The following is a 25,879-nucleotide window of genomic DNA, read 5'->3' as shown; positions in this document are numbered from 1 at the left end:
GTAGTAATTATCAATTATACAATGAAGTATGAAGTGTCAAGATCGAAAGGATATCTTGTCTATCTTGTCGATATCGTCTAGACCAAAGATGCCTGCACAAATCCTCTACTCAGACCACTGCTGCGAGTAAGATAGGAAGAAATGGTTGCATTATGTCCTTGCTCTTCTTTTTCCCAATGTGGAGAAGAGGGTTATAACGTGTCACTCAGCCTGCACCTGCATCTTTTTTTTACCTTTTACGGTACGCGTCACAACTGATAAAAAAAAACTTTATCTCCCTCTCTCCCTTATACCCTTTCAACCTCCATGGGATTCCCACTTCCATCTGTCCATATGATAATACATTCCTATTCAGATTCAGATATACAGTACGATCATGGCCAGACCCTGGTATGGTTGCTTACTTCCTGTATATCCGCAAATGCTTTTGACATACAGGATCAAGTCACCCATATCATCTAGGATGATTGATCCCATCAATCAAGAAAATTCTCAGGAGTGTGAGCAGGAGAGATGCGAAATAGGGAACCGAATAACAATTCCTTTGGACCTGACAATTTGGATGAAACGATAATGCCGACTCTCCCAACTCATATTCTGTTGAACAAAGTACAATACATGTGCATGAATTGCCTTTGCTATTCTATCAGAGTGATATTGCATATGCATATATACATGTTGAGATGTAAGGTATTTATTTTCCTTTTATTCATCTACCTTATACGTTGAGTACAAAACAATCAAGAACTGATACCAAAACAATCAAACTATGAACAACCGATTTACTCTCTTTCATACCTTCTCTTTTTCACTTCCCTCAACCAATCCTATCCTGGCAAGTATGATTTTAACATATTGCGTTTGTTTAGTGGTGGAACTATTTCATCCATCAAACATCAGTATACATCCCCTGTAACGATCCTACTATATTCCCGTTGATGGATATACTAGACTTACCAATCTCAAGTTGTGGTGAACAAACACCAACTCATTCTCATCGGCGGCCTTGATACATTCCGCATCCATTATACTTCCCGATGGAGCACACAGATAAGTCGCACCGGATCTCTTAGCTCGGTGAACATTATCAGGGAAGGGGAAGAAAGCATCCGAAGAACATGCTACACCATTCAATTGAGCTAGATGTTGTTTCTTCTCATCTTTCGTTAATGGTTCAGGTGTAGTTTCAAATAATGATTCCCATTGTTGTCTCTCTCCACCTTCAGACTCGTACGCTTGTCCAGTAACGTACAAATCGATAGCATTGGCTTTATCAGCCCTCTTGGTACCCTTCTTGAATGGCAAATCCAATACCCTAGGGTGATGTCTCAACCACCAGTTGTCGGCTTTATCACCTGCTAATCGAGTACAGTGAATACGCGATTGTTGGCCCGCACCCAGTCCGATAACGGTACCGTTGAGGGCGTAACATACAGAGTTGGATTGAGTGTATTTCAAAGCGAGAGTAGCGACGATGAGATCGATGATAGCGGATTTAGGGAGCTATAACAGATGTAAGTCAGTCTCAAATCCCTCATGATTCTTCAGCTGATAGCTTGAGATATAAGTTGGCAGAGTGGCAGAAGAAAATGAACTCACATTCTTGTTCTTGGTGACGATATTCTGGAACAAGGACTCATCAATCTTACAATCATTTCGTCTTTGCTGGAGAGAAACACCGTAGACTTGTCGTGTCTCAATTTCGGCAGGTTCGTAGTTAGGGTCCATCTGTGAAAATCAAGTCAACTCTGATCCAAACCTTTAACGCGAAAAATCACATCAGACCCACCTGTAAGACACAGTATTTACCGCCCTTCTTCTTGCTCAAAATCTCCAAAGCAGCAGGTTCGTAACCTGGGGCAATCACACCATCTGATACTTCTCGGGAGATGATCTTGGCGGTGGGAACATCGACAGTGTGGGAGAGAGCAACCCAATCACCGAAAGATGACATTCTATCGGCACCTATTATCATAACAGCATGATCAGTTGACATTCCCTTATCGTGTTGGTTGCGGGGTATGATTGACTCACCTCTAGCTCGAGCGTAGGCACAAGCCAATGGAGAAAGCTCTTTCAAGTCATCTACACCGAATACTTTGGCGGCTCGTTCGTCGAGGGGGAGACCGACGGCTGCACCGGCTGGGGAAACGTGTTTGAAGGAAGCTGCTGCTGGGAGGTTTAAGGCTGCTGCGAGCTCTTTAACCAAAGCCCATGAGTTGAGGGCATCGAGGAGGTTGATGTATCCAGGAGAACCGGAGAGGGCTATAAGAGAGAGGAAGAGGAATCAGTTACTCTGTATATTTGAGGGGAAGAACGGATCTACCCAATGATGGGAGGATAATAGAGAGCAGAATTTTGAACGAAACTACTCACTCTTGATTGGCATTTCACCTTTCTCAACAAATGCCTGAGCGGGTTTCTGATGAGGGTTTGCTCCGTATCGCAACTGCAATCTCTGATATCCTACACCGGCAGTAGCTTTCATACCATCCTCTACACCAGGTGTAGCATACACTTTTCTGAAGTAATCTGAAATGGCCTCATCGTAAGATTTTGTATCTTCAAAGGCCTTTAATGCTAATCCTCTTCTAGTTTCCTCTGATACTTTTCCATTGGACTTGATTTCGTCAAGAATAGTTTGGTAATCTGATGGAGAAGAGATGATGGAGACTCGTCCGTGATTCTTGGCTGCCGCTCTTAAAAGCGTTACACCACCGATATCAATTTCTTCGATAGCTCCGGCGAGGGTACAGTCAGGTTTGGAAGTTTGAAGGACGAATGGGTAGAGGTTGCACACTACCAACGTAATGGGGGAGATGGAGTTGGCGGATAGGTCGGCGAGATCTGAGGGGATATCTCGAGAGAGGATACCTAATGAATTAAAAATGATGAGCGTTACCTTCTCTGGGAGTATATTTGGGAGACTGTATACACACCTCCGTGAACAGCAGGATGAAGAGTCTTGACTCGACCACCTAACATCTCAGGTGCTTTCGTGATACTTGATACATCCCTATTTACCCATAAATCAGCTAAGGCTCATAACTGTTCTTGTCGGGCAGACTCTGTATACTCACTCAATCTCCATACCGTTTTCTCTGATCAGTTTGGCAGTACCACCACTACCCAATAATCTGAATCCCAACTCCTTGAGTCCCTTGGCAAAAGGGAGGAGACCGGTCTTGTCATAGACGGAAAGAAGGGCTGTATACTCAGCTCATTAGCTCCTATGCATCATCAAGGATCGGACAGTGGGTTTTGCTCACCGATGGGAGCCTCTGATGACATTTTGCTGTATCTGTTCTGAGGTTGTTTTTGGATATAGGGGAGAAGGGAAGAAGCATAACCGCAGTATCAACTTTTTTCAACTGAATGCCCGAATTTCAGAAAATTAAACGTTTAATCTGAAGAGTTATTAGGCTCGTGCGAGCAAAGAAGCGAAGAACTTAGGCATGTCAAAGAGGTCGATTTCATGTGTCACGTGAGCCAGAGTATAAGGAGGTGAAGTTGTCCGTCTAATCGGGAATCACAATCGATAACAACCACCATCTCAGTCATAAATCCATTTCGATACGAGTGTCGTATGGCTATAACTCTACTCTTACAAGTATATACGCTCAATATCACAGCAGTATGCCACCGGCAGAGAGCAGCAACAAATCAGGAAAGAGGAAGAAACCCTTGTCATGTATGTGTACATATATAGTGCTCCCGAAGCGAATCTGCGAAATGCTGATACCCAACATGATAACATCAGGTGCCGAGTGTAGGCGATTGAAGTTGAAATGCGAATTAGTGTTTCCCTGTAATCATTGTGTAAAGAGAGGTCTGGCTAGGTAAGTAGATCTGTTGGCAATGGATGAGGTGATCTTTGACTCTGTAAATTGGAACAGTATATGTCCGGAAGGAGAACTAGTCAATGGATCAAGGAGGACGTGAGTACATCCTGGATAGGCATGAAGGATGTTTGTTGATGTATATACACTATCACAGGAAGATCTTGGCTAGCACTGAGGTATGTCACCTCCTGAATATACAAGAATTCTTAGACTGATGCTCTCTTGTCTCCAGGACCTGCATAAACGAATAGCAGCGTTGGAAGAAGCTCTCAACGTTGCCACCTCCTCACGACATCCTTTACTCGAAGATAGCTTATATGCCAATAGGAAAGAGGTCAAGAACAGAAGTCCACCTCCTCAAAGCACCACTTCGACCTCACGTGCAAGTCCAGATACTTTACCTAGTGTTAGTCATTTGACTTTGGGTGATGATCCACATACATCAAGATACTATGGTGCAGCTAGTAGTGTTTATTTCTCAGTGAGATTGATCTTTCTTCGATTTTCATATTCATTTCCTTCTGAGGAGGTGACGCTGATACTGTAATGCACCTTGATGTAGAAACATTATCTACCCCCTTCATCACAAGCGCATTCTTCATCACCTGCTGGTTCATCCACGCAATATGATTTCGCCTCTCCCTCAGATTTCACCGATCTCTTCCCGCCGTACTCCCAGATACCACGACTCGACATGAAACAAATCATATCGAATTTCCTACCTCCACCAGAAATTGCCGTTCCCATAGCAGAGATCTACTACCAGGTGAGTCGACGTTATGGTGTTTGCATAATGTGACTTCACGCTGATGTATGCTTCGTCAAGACTTTTGGATGGTTCACCAACATTGTCCAAAGACATGTATGGGACGAATACTTGTTTCCTCATATCTACCGCGATCCAACGGCCATCGAACCTGGGCCAGTCAAACCTCAGTGGTTGGCCCTAAGTCTCCTTATTCTAGCGACAGGAGCGTTGATGGACCTATCTCGACCACCGTACAATGATCTCGCTCGAAACTGCTTCAACGGTGCGAGAGCATGTCTCTTATTGGATTCATCGCACTCTATGACCTATGTGCAGTGCATCTTCCTCTACGGTCTATATCTCATGAATGGCGGTACGGATACCTCCGGCGGTGATACCTTCTGGCCATTATTGAGAATGGGCATGGCCATCTGCGAAGCGATCGGTCTACATCGTGATGGTTCACACTGGAATCTACATACCGCCTTGGAACGACGGATTGTCTTTTGGGAGATTCACGGCATGGACGTCCTTCAATCTGTCGCATTGGGAAGAGGTCAATGTATAAACGGTTCGAGTATCGATGTGGAAATTCCTATATCCAACCAATCTGACCTCAATGGATTTCACGCCAAGACATACGAATTGACCAAGATTTGGTCGAAAATTAACGAAAGACAAGTCCGTGTGAAACCGTGGATCTATAACGAGGTATATGAAATTGATCAATTGATCATTAAATTTCAAGATGATTTACCATACCATCTCTCACCTGTCGTTCCTCCTTCACCAGATGACCTCACCAACCCAGCAAGACATAAAGAAGCTTTCCAACGGAATATGTTATTATTATTTATCAACGAAGCTAGATTGACTTTACATAGAGGATGGTTCATCCGAACTTTGAAGGAATCACCTATCGAGCCATTATCAAGTCCACTCAAACAATCTTATTTATCATGCTTGGAAGCATGTCGAACGATTGTGTCGCTAGTCAGAAATATGATTGTCCTACAGGGTCAGCTTATACATAGAAGATGGCATTTCTTCTTCCACCTTTTCGGAGCTTGTGTATGCCTCGCGGCTGCCGTGATACGTGCGCCAACGTCTAGTTTGGCGAGAACGGTATTGGCGGAGTTGGAAAATGGAGTGGCGTTGTTCAAGATGACTGAAAGAGAGGAGTTTGTGAGTATCCGTTTTATATCTTATCGCAATGGACTGAGTTGATCCTGTTAATCGTGTTTATAGGTTACTGTAGAAAGACTACGGGATAAAGCTGTCCGGGCGATTCAACGATCAGGATCGACCACCCCAATTCATGAAGGTGAAAATGAAGATTTGGATCTTCTAGGTGCAGGAACAATGTTGACCAGAACTACGCCGAACGTCCATGCTCATGGTGATGGCGATGGTGATGGACATGGACCTGGACGCGCGGCAAATGAGGTATTACCTTTACAGGAGATACCGCTAATTGATCAAGTTGGATTGGATACGAGTGGGAATGGGCTGGATTTGGATTTTAATACTATGTCTACTATTGTGAGTGTGATATTGTCATAATTGGTCGGTGTCAGGTGTCTCAGTATATACTGCACGACCTCGACCTTTGTGATTACCTTTATTCCTTACCTCCACCGATGTGTGTATGAGGTGTACTGACCACTTGTTCTATCACATCGTAGCTCGACGAACAGAGCCTGAACGCCGTGAATCTAGAATGGAACGATTTCGATATGAACGCTGTGAGTGTATAGCCAACACAGTCTCTGCTAAGCAGGGCACGTTGCTGATGGTATTTGCTATTGTTTCAGTTCTTACAAGAAATAGGAGTTTTGTAAAATACCCTTTTTCGTCCCCACCATTAAGATCGATGCACCTCGGTGGTCATGTACAATATATACGTGCTGGTATCTGTCATATCTTTTCAAAATAGACAACAGAGTTACATCGCCCACAATGTATCTCAATATCAAAGTGTCGCGCTTGAAAAGGCCTGCCCGAGCTACATCACCTGAATCTTCGTTTGAACATCGAAAGGAAGGAGAAGTCACTCCTGTAAAATTACGACCCGCTAAACTCCATACACTTGCATATGCGCCAATGTGCCGGAATGCCCTTGCATATCTTCTTCCAATCCCTTTCTTTCCTCGGGAGTCATGCTCATCAGGTACACGTCGAAACCTTCTATACCGTATTTGGTTGTAAACGGTTTCGTATCGTCTTGAACATTTTGCTTATCCCCAATTCCGGAGTACTCAAGGACATCCAAAGTTCGTTGAAAGCTTTCTCTGCATTGGATGATAATCGAATTAGTAAAATCTATCGAACCACTGCTTGCAAGATCTTCCGTTTGGTTCTGGACTTTTTCAGCTGCAGTGGGCATCCAATAGTCTTGCACACTTTTGACGGTATGTCGAATATTGTCCCACCACGCTCAAAGGATGGAGGTGGCAAGCGAGTCGCTTTGGCTTTCAGGATTACCATATCTCCCTTTGAGAGTCTGTTCAGTATGATTTGCCCACTGACTTCCAGTGGGAGGATCAGTCCTTGTAGGATTAGCGGCGTTCCAGCACTTCTTCACTTGTCTCTCGTAGTCCTCTCGGCTCCAGTACTTGGTATCTTTGGCATACTGCTCCACGGTTGCTTTGGCTACCCGGTGAGTTGATAGAAACTTAAGCCCTTCTCCTTGAGCTTCGTTTTCGAGATAGCCTATGGCCCTGTCGTTAGATCGTTGGAAAAGATGTGATCCAGTGTTGGGGTATTGGGAGGTTGGATCGAATCGATTGACATGGTGGAAAGTACTGCACTTGGAGACAAGTCTGACTTTGATCAAAATCAGGAACCATATTCAGTAAATGATAGAAAATAAGGCAATTCGGACCAAGATCTGGTTATTTTGCGAGATAGTTCAGAGGGGTGAATCATGTAGTTGCAGTTGTCTCCCCAACGCCCTTTATATATCTACAGCTATGATGTTCAAGTCTGACTCGCTCGACTCGATATATCAAGGAAATTCCGCCCAACAAGCTTCTCATGATGACGTGAAACCGTCCTCTCGCTGCATGCAACAGATCGACATTTCCCTTGATGTCTCGCAGAGGTGAAGAAAAGGGGTTTCCAGTGAAACCTTTGAATTGACCGTCTTGCCCATTTTATGTCTTCCTGCTTCTCCATAAAAATCCTATGAGCCGGTCTCCTCGCAATGACTATATGACCTGTTTCTTGTTTTCTACGAGTACACATGAATGCTTACTCGCTTCGTTGGTATCTGTCTGCATTCTAGCCACAAATATCCATGATTAAACGTATGAACATTTTTATACAGTCCATATAATCGACAACCTGCAACATCATTCTTTAGCTCAGCGACGTGTATGATGCCACGGTGGTATATGAAATACTCACTTCTACACGTTCGTCAGGCATCGTATTGTATTTCCCACCTGGACCACACACTATACCTTCCAAACCTAATTTGACATACAAGTGACCAGCGTCTGAACCGTAGAAACATTGAGGCGCTAGTGCACCTGTCGGCTGTTTTTCAACTGGTCTCACTTGTTCGTATGCCTCGTTTAACCTCTTCACTATATGTGCTTGCTTCGATACTTCGAATGAAGGCATACTGTCGGATCGTTCGTTGAATATCTCGTATTTCAATTGAGGGAATTTACGCTGGGTCTCCATACATTCTATTTCTAGGGCGGTTTCGACATCATTGGATGTTTGACCTGGACCAAATCGACTGCTCTTAAGGGGTCAGCTGACTATATCAAGGGCCACTGCAATACAAGAGGTTTTAAAGATTACTCACGCTGCTCCCCGTATCACAGCAAAATCAGCTACCTGAGGTGGTCTCCAATCTGCCATTTCCCTCCCCAGTCCAGCTCTCACCACACCCACATGACACCTATTACAAGCCTTCACATCGTCGTTCTTGGCATTTCCAAAGATCAGCTTGTCCAATCTCGGTATAAGGTCGGTGGCTGCTAATATCGCATCGGTACCGTCTTCCCTCTTGCTCATACTACGGGGCAAAGAGATAGATCATCAGTGTCCCTCCCGTTCGATAGACAAGGATTGAACGGAGGCTTTGCACTCACTGCCTTGTCACACCCGTCAATTCTATACGGAAAATGTGACTCTCGGCATGCATCGTTATCGCCTTCAAATCGCTCGGCTCGCAATTAACGAAATAATCGACATTGCAGTAACCTTGATCTATCAACGCGACTGTCCCTGGACCACCTTGTAGCTCTCCCACCACATGTGTCAAGACCACATCTCCTTTGGGTTTCCAGCCTGATTCGAAGAGTGTCTGCACCGCGCAGAGATATGCTGCACATCCTGCCTCTGTAGGTGCAGCCCTTGCCAAATTTAGTTCCCTTATCTTATGGATGATAAGGAATAGTGAGACTCACTCATATTTGATACTCCTATACCGTATATCATACCGTCCTTGACTACTCCACCCCAAGGATCGACGGTCCAACCTTCGGTGACAGGGTTGGTATCCACATGACCGTTGAATAACAGTGACTTTCCTCCGCCGGTTCCCCTCCATATACCCAAAGCATTCTGTCTCTTGCCTTCATCGAACTTCTTCACATCCGCATCTAACCCCACATCCTTCATGAGCTTCGCCATGTACGCTGTCGCTTCTAGCTCTCCATCTGTCTTGCTGTAGGACTTGATCTTGATCAGGCCTTGCAACACTTCTAAACACTCCTTCTCGTCCGGCTCCGGGAACTCATTTACTGAGGAGGACATTTTTATTTCTTAAGGACTGACCTCTCTCTTGTAGCACGCAAGGCATATATACTTGACGGGCAGGTTGAAGCTTTGGATTAGCTATGTGGTGTTGTCAACTGGAGTCGGTATGAGTTACTGCAATCCCTCTCAACTTTCTTGCTGCAAGTCATCATTCGCTAGTCTCGATCACTCTTGATCGGAGCAGAGCTCAGACATCATTTTTCGGTCAAGCCCGTTGCCCCCCATTGCCCGATTGGCGTTGAAGAATTGGACTAAGCGCTTGTTTGGACACGGGTTCGGAAACCCGAAGTGAGTTGCCATGATCATGTTATTCTCTCTTTTCTCATTCGTCAATTCCATGCTTGACGAACGAGTCCTTAGGAAAGCACCATATAGGTTTGAAGGGCGAGAGCAGATTGTAAGTTGAACTAATTTGGGACCTTATCGCTAGATTTGATTATTTTTAGACCCTCGGCTTTTTTTCAGACGAGCTGGCAATGGTACCACGCGATCACTTGCGGGTCACAAGACTCGAAAGATAAGGTTGTTGCTTTGCTCTCCTTACGATACACCAAACCAGTGACTACGCGTACGCGATATCCGGATCGTCTGTTTCCTCTGCTGTAATGCTTGGGCGGGATGGAGCGGCAAAGCAGGCAGGCATCCAGGCAGGGGCTAGTCGGCTTCCAGTCCAGCAGAAGCCAAGGGTGATATCGGGATTCAAGACATCAATCGGAAATGTCTATCACAAAAGATAAGAGATTTTCTAACCCGAAAAAAAAGTGATCGATGGAAGATGGATTAAAGTGAAAAGGGCATAAAAAGGTCTAGCTTCAGATGGATACGCTTTCTTGCTCTTCTTTTGGTAGATCATAACCATCACTAAATCGAATCCGGGTGCCATTGCAAATATGGAATACAAAGACGATAAAGAGCAAATTACCAATCTACCCGTCAATACTTTCGCTGCAGAAGGCAAAGTGGATGATGGGTATGAGATCTACGCGAAGAATGTGGATATCCAAGGTGATCGAACGCCCGAAGAACAAGCTATATGGGAAGCGAAAAGTAAAAAAATAGCTACCAAGTTTGATATTTACCTTTTGGCCATGATGTGTTTCCTTGTCGGTGAGTAAAGCAACCCCTCCCACTTGACTTGAATGAAGACTGATGATGCTTATTCTGTGTATCAGGTGTCAATTACATCGATAAAGCTGCTTTGGCTTGGGCAGTCCTATTTGACTTGAAAAAGGATCTCGGCTTGGTAGGTAATCAATATTCTTGGGTGTCATCGATGTTCTACTTTGGTTATCTAGCTGGTAAGTTTAGCCTGAGTTATCTCATCTCGCGTGTTTTCAGTGGTCGGATGAATCGAACTGACTTGGCAATTGAAACAGGTCAAATCCCCGCTTTCTATTGTACTGCCCGACTCCCTCTCGCCAAAGTCATCAGTGTGACCTGTATCTTATGGGGAGTTTTGATGTTGGGTACAATGGGATGTCGAAATTTTGGTGATATGATGGCTATCCGATTCCTATTGGGTTTCTTTGAAGCTCCCTTGGTCCCTTCGCTAGTCAGTTACACAGCTTTGTTCTACACCAGAAAGGAAAATGCTGTTAGGACTTTGATTTGGGGTGCTATGCAAGTAAGTCGATCCACTCATACACCTCAAGACTGAACCTCAAGACAGCAAACTCACGGCGATGGCTCGTTCTTTTTGTTTGTAGGGAACATTCTACCTCATCTTCACCCTTGTTGCATACGGTCTAGGACACATCAAGAACGATGGCCTGAAACAATGGGCATGGATCTACCTCGTTTTGGGATTGTTGTCCATTGCCTTGGGTGCAGGATGGTTCTTCTTACCTGATACACCTATCAAAGCTCGATTCTTGACTGAGGAAGAGAAGGTCATCGCTCTTGAGAGAGTAGCAGAGAATATGGCTGGTACCAAGGGTTCTGCACGTGAGTTCCCTTGCAGAAAGCCTTTGCTGTGATATCCACCACTAACATCCTGTTCACTTCGCCTCTTTAGTCCAACTGCACCAAGTTGTGGACGCGATCAAAGATCCCATGTACTACCTCAGTCTCTTGTATGTCTTCTTCGCGATGGTACCAAACGGTCTATCCAGTTTCAACAGTGAGTGTGCCGACTGCTTCAACCCACTTACTCTACACACATGTGGCTTATATCTCACATTTCTCTAGCTCTGGTAATATCCTCATTCGGGTTCAACCAATTCAACACCCTCCTCGCCGGTCTACCCTCATCCATCGTATCTGCTGGATCCTTGCTCGCATGGGGTATCGCCGCTCGAAAGTACGGCGGATTGCGTACATTGGGTATGGTCTTACCTCTTATCCCAGCTATCGCAGGTATAGCAGCAGTATACGCAACCACTCACGGTAATCATCCCAAGTGGGGTCGGGCAGTCGCCTACTGGTTGATCAATTCTTACGCTGTCACATGGCCATTCTTCCAAGCTCATATCGGAGTCAACTTTGCCGGTCATACCAAACGATCTTTCATTTATGGTTCCGTACTGGTCATGTTCTCAGCTGCTAATATTGTCGGTCCATTCATCTTCCCCTCCGGATCGAGTAATTACTCCAAAGCTCTAGCTATCATCTTGGTCTTCTTCTGCGTACAAGCTTTACTCGCTGTGACCATTCGAATATATATGATCTTCGATAACAGACGAAGGGATAAGAAGTTCGGTAAAGTAAATAGAAGAATGGAAACTGAGGGTGCTTTGGAGGGTCTGTCCGATAAGACCGACAGGGAGAACACTGCATTTAGATATGTGTATTAAGATATCATCAATCAATGGATTATGGTACTGTACAGTACGTACGGAAATGTTCGAGATGATTAAGGAGGGTTGTCAAGGAAGTCTGTAGAAATATAGTATCTCGGGGTAGGGGGTAGTTGTGATGTCAGTAGACATAGGAGTTTATTCGGCAAGGAGATCTGATATCAATATACAGAAGCTCGTAGATTAAATTATCAATGGTATGTAGTACCACCAAATAGAAAGGGTTGTTGGGCAATAATTTTCTATGCAGACACGATGTAATCCGTTACGCCATCTAGATACTTCAGCTTTTACCAGTAGTGTAAATGAATTTTTAATCAAGATTCATGAACAACATCGAACCCCTTCCCATTACTATAAATACAATCCTCCGGACAAGCATCAAGTCCATAAATTTTACGAATACCTTCGGTCTTTCTCCTTATAGCCCATATCTCCAGCTCATCGTTAAGATCTTGAGGGAGTTTCCATCTCTGTCGATCACAATCACGATCCGTATCAGTAATCGGCCGGTGTTGTGACGAAGCTGTACCTGGGTCATCGATGATGTTAGCCTTGTCGGATTCGACATCAGCTCCATCTCCATGGTATCTAGTTCTCATACTCCACCCAGAGAGAGATTCGTTCGAAGTTGAATGACCCATCTTCTCATCGCTCTCATGACCATCATTGACCTGTGGCTGTACATTCTCTTCAGAGGGGTTCTGAGATGTCTCACCAATCCCACCAGGTTGTTCTTGCTCTGCGCTCATCATACTTGTATGGGTTGCGTTCGGAGCGTATCGCAACTTACGAGGGTTCTGTCGATGTTCAAGTAACGTGGGATACCCTTCTGATCCCGCAGAGTCCAAGGCTGCATTCGAACTTCTGAGTTTGTACAGTCTTCTTGATCGGTAGGTTCTGGAGATCAGTGGATGAGCGCTGTTTTCACTGTATCCTTGAAAGCTGGAAGGATCTGAAGACGGTGTTTGATCCATATTTTCGAAGTCCATGAGATCGTACTATAGAGCAATAACCCACAATTTGTCGAATTGACCAGTGTACCTCGATCAAGTATACGATGCTTATGCTACCAACAGCCGGATCTGGTGGTAGGTATATAACGCAGATGGTCACTTGATGGGAAGTTGATTTGAAGACCTCTCATTTCCTATCATTTTTCAGTCAAAGGACGGTAGGATGGAAGGAAGGAACTTGTGACGGATTCCCGAGTTCTCAAAGTGAGAAGGCCATATCATGATAAGAGTCTAAATCTATGCGTTGCATTATTTGCGTGTAGAGCCAAAATCACCGTAACAAAAGTACGTGAATATGTAAATATGTAAGAAATGAGACATAAGAGAACTAAGACCAAGACTTGATGGATGAAAAGAACAAGCGATCATAATAAAGTGTTTCAAATAAGAATAAGAAACTGAGAACAGAACCCATCTATCTATCATCAAAGAGAGAAGTAGGAGATAGAATTCAAAATGCCTGGTAAGAAACAAAAGAAGATGAGAAACAAAGAGAAAAGGTATTTTTTCAGATTTGTATTTGTATTGGGGTAATATACAATTGTATATGACTGATTTTATCCATATCTGTGAAAGTTATGTTATGAGGTGAATCGATTGAATCGTCGAGGGTATATAAATATCAAATAGAATGAAGAGAAAACAAGTGTCCATTCACATATGAGCTCCACCGCAGCTTCCCATATCTCACGATTGGATCAAATCGTTCCATTCTGTTTTTGAGCGATTTCGAACCCATGAGGGTTTTTAGTCTGGAAGTTCCATAAATCTCTACACATCTCCTCCAAACCCTTTTTAGCTACGAATCCCAATTCTTTCTCTGCCAATGTTGGATCGGCGGTCAAGTCTGGTACGTCACCTCGTCTGTGACACAGCCAAAAAAAGCAAGTTAGTCGACTTCCCTCTTTCCAAAGGCAAAAATTTCGATATGAAAAGAGATTATTGTGAAGAACAAGACCCACCTTCTACCAACAATCTCATACTGGTAATCATAACCCGTCGCTTTCCTCATGGCTTCAATCATATTCAACACACTCATTCCTTTACCTTTACCAAGGTTGAACGATCTGAAAGAACCGTTTTCCGCATCGCAATTGGAGAAGATATTTTTCTGAGTGGTAGGTACAGCCAGGGCATCAAGAGCCAATACATGACCGTGAGCCAGGTCCATGATGTGTAGGTAATCTCGAACACAAGTTCCATCACTGATATACCGAAAATTAAGGTCAATATGAGTAATCGGAAAAGGTGAAAGGTGTTTCGTTGAACTTACGGTGTAGGGAAATCAGTACCGAATATCTTCAATTGACTCTTCTCCCTTCCAATAGCCATTTGCGCTAAGAGTGGTAACAAGTTTCCTGGTTTTCCGCGGGGTTCTTCTCCTAATTTACCAGATGGGTGAGCGCCGGCAGGGCTACAAAGAGGGAAACCGTTTGTTAGCCATACTCAATGAAGACAGAGATTGTTCCGGGGGACGTTAACTCACTTGAAATACCTCACACTGACAGCTCTCAAACTACTTTGACCGTCCTTTTTCTGTACCCTACACAAATCTTGGATGATCTCTTCTACTACGGCTTTCGTTCGACCGTAACATGAGGCAGGTAGTAGAGGTGAGGTCTCGGGTATAGGGATGATTTCGGGTGTACCGTATACAGTCGCTGAGGATGAGAAGACTAGGTTGTTTACGCCGTGTCGTTCCATCGACTAAGAAGTGAAGAGGTACAAAGAACAATGTCAGCGAGAATCCTGGTTTGAGGGTTTTTACTCGGATCAAACGAGCGGTAACGACAATGAGGTGAAGATGCAGACTCTACTCACCTCGAAAAGTGATATAGTACCCGCTACATTCGTCTTATAATAACTCAAAGGGAATTCACCAGATTCACCAACAGCTTTTAAAGCTGCCAGATGAATAACAGCCCAGATACCACCCTTGTTATCATACTGAGAGAATACATCTTCCACTGCTTCATGATCACGCAGGTCGACATTGTGTAATATAGGTTGAGGAGCTTCGGATCTACACATAATGTTTGATACATTAGCTTGATTCTACAAAAACGACCTGATTGAACATTCTTTCCTTCCATCGCGGATCATGTCTGTAGATCCTGTAGATCTGTAAGATTTTAATGATAAGACGACTTACCCCATTTCATCTCTTGCGATCTCAGCACATCGATTCAAAGCTTCAGGAAACGAGTTGTGACAGTTATCGATTACGATGGGTTGATATTGACCTGTCAATAACAGTGATACGACGACATGAGAACCGATGTATCCTAATCCACCTGTGACGACTACCCTCTATATCATCGAATATGCATCAGCATGGATTCTAACCTCCTATCGAGTTATGATAGAGGAAAGAGGCGACTTACCTTTAGTTTATGGCTGTTTCCGTTAAGGTATGGCTGTTGGGTCATTTTCGGTTGTTGTGGTTGTAGTTGATGTTGTGAAAAGGGCATGGGGTTGATGAGGCGATGTTGTTGATGATAATGCTATTTGAGGGGTATACTCTATTTGCTACAGTATGCTTGTGAGAGTGAGATGGATCGATGTATGGATGTATGGATGTATGGATGTATAGAGTGAAGATGATAACAGTGATGGGTCTGTGCGTAACGCGTAAAGATCCGAGCTTGAATAAGCAATTCCAACTTTTTTTTTTCTTCTCTTCGCTGCTGTTGTCGTTGTTGTTTTGATTCTGTCAATGCAAATGGCAGGCAAATCCAAATCGATTTCTTTCAAAGTAGACTTTTCGTACTGGATCGCTGGTCGAACACTATACTTTTGGTCGATATTACAATCTTGACGGTGGTAGAATAGTCGATCTTAAGAGAAAAAGGATCAGGTTATTTTTTTTTTTCACCACAGGGAGAAGGAAGATCTTTGTTTTTATGAAAATATGCCGGCAATACCCCTTGATGCGAGATGTTAGCGTAAGGCGTTCGTGGTATGGTAAAGTGTGGTTTCGTCTCGTCTCGTCTCACTACGGATTCGACTAGTTGTTTTCGAATGGTCTCATGCGTTGCTCCGGAATAACCAGCACCGTACATGGGGGAGGAGAATACAAGAGAAGAGGGAGGGAAGGGAAAAAAAAGGGTCGAATAAGAATTTTTGCAAAGTGAAACGCGTCATAACTCATTAGATCCGAAGGAAAAAAAAGCATTCCGCAGCACATATCATTCAAGCTATGCTGGTTCGTTTCTAAATTTCTGTACTGTACATAGCTTGTTACTGCTCTGCGAAGAGAGAGGTGCGATAAGCCTCAGACGAACCAGTTATTGCTGTGTGAGAAGTCAGTTTTATGCATGTGCATGCGCCGTACCATACCAACGCGGGTAACTGTTTTTTTAGTATCGATTGGGGAAAGCCACCAAGAATACAAAACGACTGCGCATTTGGGACACGACTTACGTAAGGTTAACATAGGATAGATGGATGTTATTGCAGTAGCTTCAGTCACGACCAAAGAGATTAGCGGTGTTGATCGTCGTTCCATGATCTATAAACCCGGGTGTAGGACTGTGGGTGTCAAGCACGAGACATAGATTTGAGGTCTTCCTCCTGAACATCGTGAAACGGTCATATCAGTCCCCAGGTATATCTCAGTTTCCTATTCTTCTTGTTAATCGTCGTGAGAATGGACGTATACCTTCAGAACATACTCAGTGTGGTATGTCCGTATATTGAGATTCATAGCCAAGATATTGCATAGGCTGCTCCTGCCGCTTCTCCTTGCTGTACATGCTGTTGGTACCACCTCTGGATGGCTGTGTCTCTTGCAAGAGACGTATACCTATATCTCTAAAATCGGGGTGCCACATCACTCACACGCGAAGTTGACCACGTTTCGTTTGATATTTTCTCCTTTGGCTCCTGTACGGCTCACGATGCTGCAATCCGGGAAAGCTTAATCTCAACCACTCACTCATGATTCAGATTACATGTTAATGTTCTCTTGTAATCTATCTTCATTTTCACACACAACATACATGTCATAGTGATACCAGGATCAATCTAGTATAGTTAGTCAATAACAGAGAGAAAAGCACATAGGTATAAGCAAAGGACGTGAAAAATCATCAGGAACGATCATCCAAAGGAATATACAGAAACCTACTGAACATCACAATCGATATTTCACATACATACAGTATCATCGACAACATCAGCGTACTATATTATTGAAGGCAAGTAAAAGTGGAATACAACGTCCGTCCAAGGCTGGACGCGATATCTGGAGGAAGATAAGATGAAGATGATGTTCATACATCGAATATGGATCGGTCTGTTTCTGCTCTTGCTGCGAGATGTCAGAGCGGGTTATCTTAGTGTCAACATGACTACGTGAGTCGTCAATCTCCATCGAATCATACAATGAGTATATCTCTAGCCGTAGCTGACAGGCGGCTTGGTACGATAGGGCCACTCAATGTGGAACTTCAACCGTAAAGTACGTTCGCATATCACCTATCCGTGCTGTCAGACAAGAAGGAGCTAATCTGAACAAAATGAAAAACAGATGGAGTGGTGATTCCGGTCCATATCATCTCTTACTTACGCCCGTGAGTTGTCATTTCCCATCGTCCTGTGGTATTGACCTGCTAACGGCCTAACTTGGTTGTGGAGTAGACGGAATTCAAGGAGCATGGATACAATGTAAGTCTTAACTTACCTCTTGGCATCTTACGTACAAATCAGAGTCTTTGAAAACCTTCCTACCTCAATCATCAATCAAATACGAACAAAGCTGATATAAATGTTGCTATCTGTAGGTATGGATTGAATCGATACCTGATGGACAAAACTCCTATGATCTGCCGATACGGCAGCCCGAAGGTATACAGTACATGTTGACCGTTTGGGGTGCTTCAGGGATTCAGTACGCAGCTACGACGGACGTTCTAAGTGAGTTCATGTCATCGCCGTGAAGTAGGGTACCCTGTTTATAGTGAGAACCGTAGCTGTTCAACCGTCATCGAACCAAAACTCTTCCTGCTTCCTATCTGACGATGCGATCCTCAATTTATACACGTTCTCATTCAACCTCACATCCAACTCTGGATCATACCCTCCCCAATGCTCCAATATCAGTCTCACCTGGCCCACATCTTTAGAATCGAACGTCACGTCAGATTGGGTTTCTGATAATTCAACCACTTCAACATCATCCGTTCAATCAATCTTGCCTAGACATACACATCCCTCTTTACTTCCCGCTCGCGGCCTGAACTCGAACTTGGAGATGGAGGTCTTCGATGAGAGAGATGCAAGTTCATCAGAACATGGTGGAAACACTACTCATCCACCTACAATGTTCGGAATAATCCCTTTAGGCAACTCATTCTCCATCCCCATAACATATAACAAAAAATCTAAATATGCTAAGTATCTACCTGAATCTTCCCTTTCCGACAATCCTACCACCTACACTTCTCAGGGTGTGACCCATCTCAACTGGACGGTAGACCTTGCGAAGGGAACGAGGTTCATCTTGGTAGCTGGTATAGGAAGTCAAGAGGAATGGGCAAGTGGAGGTTCAAGTAGTATGTTCACTGTTGGACAGGGGAGCACAGGATGTGTAGGTTCGGAACAAAATGGAGGAGGGGCACCGAGTGTGACTGCTTCGAATTCTGATCCGACCAGGTGAGTTGATGGGTCTCATTGATCTTTTCCTACCTGGTTCGGTACAATCCTGCTCTTTTGGCTAGGGTAACAACATAAATGCTGACTTTATGCTTATCGAATGTTTAAATTTTGCAGTACATCAGGACAAGATAATGGTCCACCAGCTTCCTCCTCCAGTTCCGTTACTCGAACAGTCGTAGCTAGCGTCTTATCCGTGATCGGTACGCTGATTATCGTCGGTGTGATATTCATGTGTCGTCGAGCACGAAATCGACGACGTCTGAATGCTACGGCTTTCATATCTGGAAACAAGAAGAATAAAAATCAAAACCAGAATAATCCTGATCAATTTACGACATTAGGTTCAGGATCTGGAAGTGAAACTCCTTTGGATCTAATTGCTTCTAGGAATGATGGATCTGGACATGGATCTGGCAATCCTCCTAGATTATCACCTTTGGTACTCCCCGATGGACGACCAACCAATATTGGTGGGAATGGCGATCATTCCACTACACATACGCCTATATCACCCCTGAATCCATTTGACGATCGAAATTCCAAAATTCCTTTCTTACCCAATTCGAATTCGACCATGACCGATACTTATTCGTCACCTGTTTCGCCCATCCGAGGAGGATCAGCGAATGATATGGTTCGACATCCTTCTCAGGATGCTTTGTTACCCTTAGTTGGATTTGATCAATCGAGGAATGATAATATACCTGTTGGCAATGGGACTTATCAGTCGACTCAGGGGTTGACTTCCAGTGGTACAGGCACCGGCACATACCTTACATCTATCTCACGAAATGGTCGTGGACCTCTGCAACTACATGAGCATGAACGTGGACATGAGGATGAAGAAGATACGATGGATTTGAAAAGAGATACGATAGCTTATTTGGATTCTGCCGATGGCCCAGGAACAGGACCAGGTGGTCCAAGTGGAAACATGAATGGAGCACAGTCAGTCGCAAGTGTTCCTCCTGGAGTTGGTCGGAGAAGACAACCCCGACCACCAAGACAACAGACGGAAGAACGAGAGATGGAATTTAGGATACATAGAGATGCAGGTAGAGTGAGGGTGAACCCCGATGAGAATGTTGATGTAATGGAGTTACCGCCCAGGTATGATGAGGTGAATTGGGAAGAAGAAAGGGAGAGGGAGAGACAGACTAGGTAAATAGGATGGACCGGGACTTTTTTTTTTTTTTTTTTTCGATTAGTGGTATTTGTTCGATTGATATGTATGTTTTTGTTTATGATTTGAATAGACTCGGATGTAGAAGGATATTGTGTTAGTGTTGGTTTGAAAGATGTTGTATTTGTACTGTACGTATCAGATATCCAATATATAATCATGGGATATCAAGATGGATATGTGCCATGCCACTTTGCCACATTCAATGAATCATACGCGACGGCCGTTGTACTATGTATACCGGACCGTTTGATCGGCTCCTCGGGCTGACGTCACATCTCAGACAAAACAGCGTCCTTGCAGATCTTCTAAACCACGTCGTCAGTTGATTTGTCTTCCATCTTGTTGATTCAGGTGGCTATGTAAGTTGGCATCGCATACATACATAACATCCTATCATTGCCATCGCATCAATTACATCTCTATATTCGTCTGGGGCTATGGCCTTGATGTACGACATGCACTGATAACTTTGGGGGAAACATGTGGGGTAATCAGGATTGAAAAGTCCTTTTAAGCGAGACGAGCGGAGGAGAGGAGAGGAACGGGTAAGACCGATGAGAGATTAAAAATGCCAAAACGGCCGTGTCTCCACTCGGCATATGCTGGTGCTGTTATACAGTGCGGTACGTTAAACAATGCAATATCTCCGTGTATTACCCTTTATACCCTTCCCCTTCGGTCACCCTGAGTCTCTCTTTCTCTTGGACCCACGTCAGATTTCCACTGTGATGATGGTTGGTTGATTGGTCAAAGGGAAAATAGAAAAAAGGTCATCGTCACCGAGTGCTTGAGCTGTATGCATATGCCTGGGTGGATCCTCAGCCGTACTCGTATGGCTTGTGTCCTTGCTTCTCGGTCATCCATATTCCAATGGCTGATTTCGCTGACCGATTCCATCAATCAATCAATCCATCATACATACACCTGTTCCCATCATTCGTAGTATTCATCCCATCAACTGAATTGCTTTCTGGTGTATCAGTAGAGTAAGAAGAAAAAAGAGTGAAAATCTCCTCTGCATAGCGCACCGACTCGGACCGAATACTCCCAGCCAAGACACCACTTCTAGCTTGTTGGATGGTATCTCTACCAGTATAGTCCAGGAAACGTGTCAAAAGCCAAGCATCGCAAAGAAAGATAGATAATTCACCTGCCCATCTCATCAGCAATAGCAAAAGAACGAAAGATCATCAAATCCTAAAGTACCTTTCTTCCCCCCAATCACCACACGGTCCCATCCTATTACCTATTTTTGGATCCATTCCGTTAACATCAAATTCGCATCGTTATCCTTATTCAGCATCCTATTTATATCTCACATTCTTACCAAGACTCCACCTGTTCATACATTCCCATCGCATATTCATAAGCACCTGTCATCGACACCGACATCGCTATCGACAAAGCTTACAAATTCCAACATCTCATTCACGTCATCCAATTCAATCCAGTCCAATGCGGATATAGCCTTGATATAGGAGAACCAACCAGACCAACGTCATCCATCACCAAATCTCTCTCGACCTGTGTACAATCCTTTACCCCCTTCCTAGGCTATATAAAGTAGTACCATCATAATGTTATCATCCAGCCCAGCCGTACCTCTATCGTCCATCTCATTCGGAGACGGGAATGGACGACGACTATCCTTAGTCACTGCCTCAGGCCAGGAACTGTTCACCGCCCGAGACGGCTTGCCTTCACCCGAACATCTCACACCTATCACAGGAGCTTCTACACCCAACAACCTCAGTGAACCGCCCAGTCAACCATTAAGTAGAAGACCGAGTGTGGGCAACGAAGAATTTCATGATGAACCTCAAGATGTACCGCTCGGTGCGGAACCGCAATATGAGAAATACAAAGAACTCGATAGTACCTCGTTAAGAAAGGTGCCGAGTAGAGGTGGGATTTGGCATGAGGTAGAAGAACCTAGAGTGAGTGATACAGTGATTGATTTTTATATAGACTGCCAAGATCACTTGGATGGGCTTTTCGTGGTAGTTGATTTGATCCGTCCCAATTTCAATCTTAATTATAAAACACATCTCATCATTTCCATCTATCCGTCTAGAAGCTTGAGATGTGTATATCCCTTTTTTTTTTTTCTCTTTGCTATCATCCCCACTCTGCTACACCCCTTGCTTCCGCTTCCATTCTTCGATCCAGTAGTATTTCAGTGAGATCCCGGATCTTTCGACTCACCCGGATCGGATGCCATGAGAAGCACCTCCTACCTTTGTACTGCTATTGCTACTGCTTTAGCGTCGTTGGCAAGGACCTTCCCCAGTAACTCCCCCTTCATCCTCCTTAATATTCTGGCACCATCATAGCTTCATTCCATCTTTTCACACCGGTCTATCGTCTCTTGGCACAGCGCACATCTTAGTGCATAGGCTCAGTTGACTACGTATATAAACGTATCCCATCTCTCCTTCGGTTTTCTTTGTTTCCACTTTATTGCTTCTTCTCTTTCTTTTCCACCTGGAAATTATGCGATCGGATTTCCGTCCACAAAGCCCTCGACCTGTTCGACGTCCTCCCCCACCCAAGTGGTATTCTTTCACTGTTCGCAATCGGTCTTCTCGATCTATTTCTAAATCCCGTGTTCAATCTCATTTTTCTGATTATTCAACTCTCCGTCTGGTACGCTTCTTGCAGCAGTAGTGCTTAATCAGTCACAGCTTGGATTGTCTGCTGACTCTTGCACCCTTTGCTCTCACCTATCTAGGCTCCTAACGTATCTCAACCAGCTCTCGCACTTCGAAGTCGATCTTCATCTCCCCCCGTTGACAAAACCGACGTTGAACAATGGCATGCCGCTCATCGACGTCCAACTGTACCTTCCAACCTATCTTTCACTCCTGCTACTCCCAACGCACCTTCCCCCGCACCTTCCTTACCAGCTGGACAGCAGGACGCCCACCTCACCGCTGATAGTCATAGAGCACCTCAGGTGTCAAAGACTGCTCCCTCAAGTCCTCATGTTTCACCCAACGCCACACGACACCCTAAACATCATGCTGGACCATTACATGATCTACGTCGATTCCTAAACCATCATATCGGACACCATGATCACAAATCCAAGCATCTCCCTTCTGGTGAGAACGGATCGATAGCCGCTCAAGCTATCCATTCTCACATGAACGAAACTCCCGGACCGTCCGTCCCGGGATCGCCTACCCATGGAGGAGTCGCTACACCCGCTATGCAACGTCGAGGAAGTGGCTTTAACGGTCTTGCTGCTCCCGGCGCCGCTCCTAGTGGAACTACCACTGGTCAAAGCACTCCTGCGACGACTCGGCACGATAACAACCATGATAAGCATGGTGCGCATACTTCCCATTTGATGGGATTCATGAGACATCATCATAGGGAGAACGAGGGTGAGAAATCGCATTCGTCATTGGCGAGCTTCTTCGGTCATCATAATGATAAACATAAAGAGAAGAAATCCAAGAAAGAAAGCAGAACACCTACGGAATCCCGAGCGACTAGTGCTGCGCCAAGTAGAGTTAACACAGCATCATTCCAAATGACAGAAGCTGAACATGCCACAACCGGTGGTGCTTCCTTACCCCCTTCAAGAGGTATATCACCACCTGATACTCCCGATATCTCTACTCCCAAAAATGCCTCTGAGTATCCTGGTGTACCTCACCCTGTCGTCGCTCTTACCCACCCCTCGTTGCACGAGGCCACGCACGCTCACCTCTCAAAGAAATACGGTAAATGGGGTAAAGTCTTGGGATCAGGAGCGGGCGGTACTGTAAGATTGATCAAAGCCAATCACAAGAATGGTGGTTCCACTTATGCCGTCAAGGAGTTTAGACCAAGAAGACAAGGTGAGACGGAAAAGGAATATCAGAGAAAGGTCACTGCGGAATTTTGTGTCGGTGTGACGCTTAGACATATTAATGTGATCGAGACGGTGGATATCGTCAATGATCATGGTCATTTCTATGAGGTGAGTGAAATTGAATTTTGGTTGTTATCAATGAAATGAGTGCTGATCAGTCGGTTGTTGGACAACTATATATAGGTTATGGAATACGCTCCATACGATTTGTTCTCCGTCGTCATGTCAGGCAAGATGTCGCGACCGGAAATCTACTGTGTCTTCCGACAAATCATCGACGGTGTCAACTACCTACATTCTATGGGTCTCGCTCATCGAGATCTCAAATTGGACAACTGCGTGATGACTCATGATAACATCGTCAAATTGATCGATTTCGGTACTGCGACGGTATTCCATTATCCTGGTAAACACCAAATTCCAGCATCCGGTGTGGTCGGTTCGGACCCGTACCTCGCACCTGAAGTCTTGAATAAAGAGTCGTACGATCCTCGACTCACCGACGTTTGGTCCGTGGCTATCATCTTCATGTGTATGATCCTCCGACGTTTCCCTTGGAAGATCCCAGATTACAAGACCGACATGTCCTATCGACTGTATGTCAATACCCATCCTGAACTGTGTACGAAACCGCCTGTTCCCACACCTGCACCATCAGTTGCGAATGGCCATGAAGGTCTGAGCAACAAAGTAGGAGGTACTCATGGTTTACTCAATGACGGATCGAGTACGCTACCCTTCCGATCGACGTCGATGGTATCTAACGCTAGTACGGCGGTCGAGACGAAGGCTTCCCCCGACTCACCTCAAAAACCTGCAAGAGCCGAGTCGTGCGCTACGGCTACGTCATCATCGTCTGATGAAGGAGGCGTCGGCGGTGGAATACAACAGCTAAACCTCAGAGACGGAGATGAAGAGAAGAAGGATCGATCTGACCTGAATTTCCCTCGACGAAGCGATTCGGTCGTTTCCGTTCCTGCGTCAAGATACGCTACTTCCAGTGCTTTACCTACCAACGCCCTACCTAAACGACAGGGTACTCATCCGGTACCTTCCTCGCCTGCTATGGGCATGGAGAAACTATCGGTCCCCGATAAAGAAGGGTTCAAGGGAGGTAGGAATCGAGCTGTTTCCTCACCTGCTTCACCACCTACTACGCCGGGTGTTAACGAACCTCATCGAAATCCTTTCGGAGCGGCTGGTCAGGGTATGTCAACGGCTACTGACAGCCACAATAACGACAGTGTTAGGGCGGAACAGCAAGCTAAGAGGGAAAGAGCCGCTAGTATATCATCGACCAGGACATTCCAATCGGGAGGAGCGGAAAGTATATTCAGATTGTTACCTCGTGAATCCCGATCGGCCATCATGAGGATGTTGGCTGTTGAACCTGCTATCCGATGTACCCTTTCGGATTTACTCGTTGGAAGAGGTAAAGACGATATGATGTGTTCGTGTGGATCACCTGAATGTTCTGGATCCATCTTACCCCCTCCTAAAGAAATTACCGGTTTGTCCAATGATGAGCTTGATGACGGTGATGAATGGGTGAAGAATATCGAGTGCTGTAGTCACCAGCATCACCTACAGGGTAAACCGGCGGGACATAGTCATATCAAGGTTGTACCAGAGGAGAAACCAAAGAAGAAATTGTTCCATTAGACGATTCGATCTGAACCAAAATCAATACATTCATAATGTTTTACCTTTTCATCGGATTAGACGGTATCTCGTACTACTTTTATCTTTACCTTTGCTTTCTCTTCCTGTCCAATCTAGGTCAGTTTTAGTTCTAATTGTCCTTTTTCCGGCGTCCTGTATTTATATCTGAGTAGGAAGATCAGATTAGATCAGATTAGATCAGTGTGGATGATATTTAGTGTAGAGGATGTTTTGCGGAAGATGTTTTATTATATCTCTGTTACGGAGGTAACACAAGTACCAGTAGGAAGGGGATTAGATGGATAAATCAGAAAACCCAAGACATGGAAACAAA

The 25,879-nt window shown here is 44.7% G+C and overlaps 8 protein-coding genes across 8 annotated transcripts; 4 read left to right on the top strand and 4 right to left on the bottom strand.

Moving 5' to 3' along the window:
* Positions 1 to 924: 924 nt before the first annotated feature.
* V865_006646 (phosphoribosylaminoimidazolecarboxamide formyltransferase/IMP cyclohydrolase) lies at positions 925 to 3,291 on the bottom strand (the record flags this gene model as incomplete). Its single annotated transcript, XM_066230404.1, has 8 exons — positions 925 to 1,503; positions 1,600 to 1,728; positions 1,790 to 1,965; positions 2,035 to 2,265; positions 2,377 to 2,874; positions 2,940 to 3,016; positions 3,081 to 3,207; positions 3,270 to 3,291. 8 exons carry the CDS (start codon positions 3,289 to 3,291, stop codon positions 925 to 927), a joined length of 1,839 nt encoding a protein of 612 aa, XP_066086501.1.
* Positions 3,292 to 3,636: 345 nt separating this feature from the next.
* Positions 3,637 to 6,431, top strand: V865_006645 (uncharacterized protein; the record flags this gene model as incomplete). The annotated part of the gene is made up of 10 exons (XM_066230403.1): positions 3,637 to 3,691; positions 3,761 to 3,839; positions 3,897 to 3,938; positions 3,997 to 4,018; positions 4,075 to 4,323; positions 4,405 to 4,608; positions 4,669 to 5,775; positions 5,839 to 6,132; positions 6,276 to 6,335; positions 6,405 to 6,431. 10 exons carry the CDS (start codon positions 3,637 to 3,639, stop codon positions 6,429 to 6,431), a joined length of 2,139 nt encoding a protein of 712 aa, XP_066086500.1.
* Positions 6,432 to 7,872: 1,441 nt separating this feature from the next.
* On the bottom strand, positions 7,873 to 9,363 carry V865_006644 (uncharacterized protein; the record flags this gene model as incomplete). The annotated part of the gene is made up of 5 exons (XM_066230402.1): positions 7,873 to 7,935; positions 7,999 to 8,338; positions 8,408 to 8,620; positions 8,697 to 8,946; positions 9,015 to 9,363. 5 exons carry the CDS (start codon positions 9,361 to 9,363, stop codon positions 7,873 to 7,875), a joined length of 1,215 nt encoding a protein of 404 aa, XP_066086499.1.
* Positions 9,364 to 10,256: 893 nt separating this feature from the next.
* Positions 10,257 to 12,158, top strand: V865_006643 (uncharacterized protein; the record flags this gene model as incomplete). The annotated part of the gene is made up of 6 exons (XM_066230401.1): positions 10,257 to 10,473; positions 10,539 to 10,664; positions 10,743 to 10,990; positions 11,073 to 11,310; positions 11,381 to 11,485; positions 11,554 to 12,158. 6 exons carry the CDS (start codon positions 10,257 to 10,259, stop codon positions 12,156 to 12,158), a joined length of 1,539 nt encoding a protein of 512 aa, XP_066086498.1.
* A 320-nt stretch (positions 12,159 to 12,478) lies between these two features.
* On the bottom strand, positions 12,479 to 13,138 carry V865_006642 (uncharacterized protein; the record flags this gene model as incomplete). The annotated part of the gene is made up of 1 exon (XM_066230400.1): positions 12,479 to 13,138. One exon carries the CDS (start codon positions 13,136 to 13,138, stop codon positions 12,479 to 12,481), a length of 660 nt encoding a protein of 219 aa, XP_066086497.1.
* Positions 13,139 to 13,875: 737 nt separating this feature from the next.
* On the bottom strand, positions 13,876 to 15,606 carry V865_006641 (UDP-glucose 4-epimerase GalE; the record flags this gene model as incomplete). Its single annotated transcript, XM_066230399.1, has 7 exons — positions 13,876 to 14,041; positions 14,140 to 14,382; positions 14,451 to 14,591; positions 14,664 to 14,884; positions 14,999 to 15,200; positions 15,330 to 15,487; positions 15,562 to 15,606. The coding sequence occupies 7 exons, from the start codon at positions 15,604 to 15,606 to the stop codon at positions 13,876 to 13,878; spliced, it is 1,176 nt and encodes a 391-aa protein (XP_066086496.1).
* Positions 15,607 to 17,438: 1,832 nt separating this feature from the next.
* V865_006640 (uncharacterized protein) lies at positions 17,439 to 20,000 on the top strand (the record flags this gene model as incomplete). The annotated part of the gene is made up of 7 exons (XM_066230398.1): positions 17,439 to 17,533; positions 17,610 to 17,639; positions 17,709 to 17,751; positions 17,819 to 17,845; positions 17,962 to 18,094; positions 18,151 to 18,832; positions 18,950 to 20,000. 7 exons carry the CDS (start codon positions 17,439 to 17,441, stop codon positions 19,998 to 20,000), a joined length of 2,061 nt encoding a protein of 686 aa, XP_066086495.1.
* Positions 20,001 to 21,598: 1,598 nt separating this feature from the next.
* On the top strand, positions 21,599 to 25,545 carry V865_006639 (uncharacterized protein; the record flags this gene model as incomplete). The annotated part of the gene is made up of 3 exons (XM_066230397.1): positions 21,599 to 21,958; positions 22,753 to 23,991; positions 24,067 to 25,545. 3 exons carry the CDS (start codon positions 21,599 to 21,601, stop codon positions 25,543 to 25,545), a joined length of 3,078 nt encoding a protein of 1,025 aa, XP_066086494.1.
* Between the last annotated feature and the right edge of the window lie 334 nt (positions 25,546 to 25,879).

The sequence above is a fragment of the Kwoniella europaea genome, chromosome 2 (genome assembly GCF_036810445.1).
Source record: "Kwoniella europaea PYCC6329 chromosome 2, complete sequence".
Classification (NCBI taxonomy): domain Eukaryota; kingdom Fungi; phylum Basidiomycota; class Tremellomycetes; order Tremellales; family Cryptococcaceae; genus Kwoniella; species Kwoniella europaea.
The sequence above is the reverse complement of the archived record's forward strand: the minus strand, read 5'-3'. Positions and strand labels throughout refer to the sequence as shown.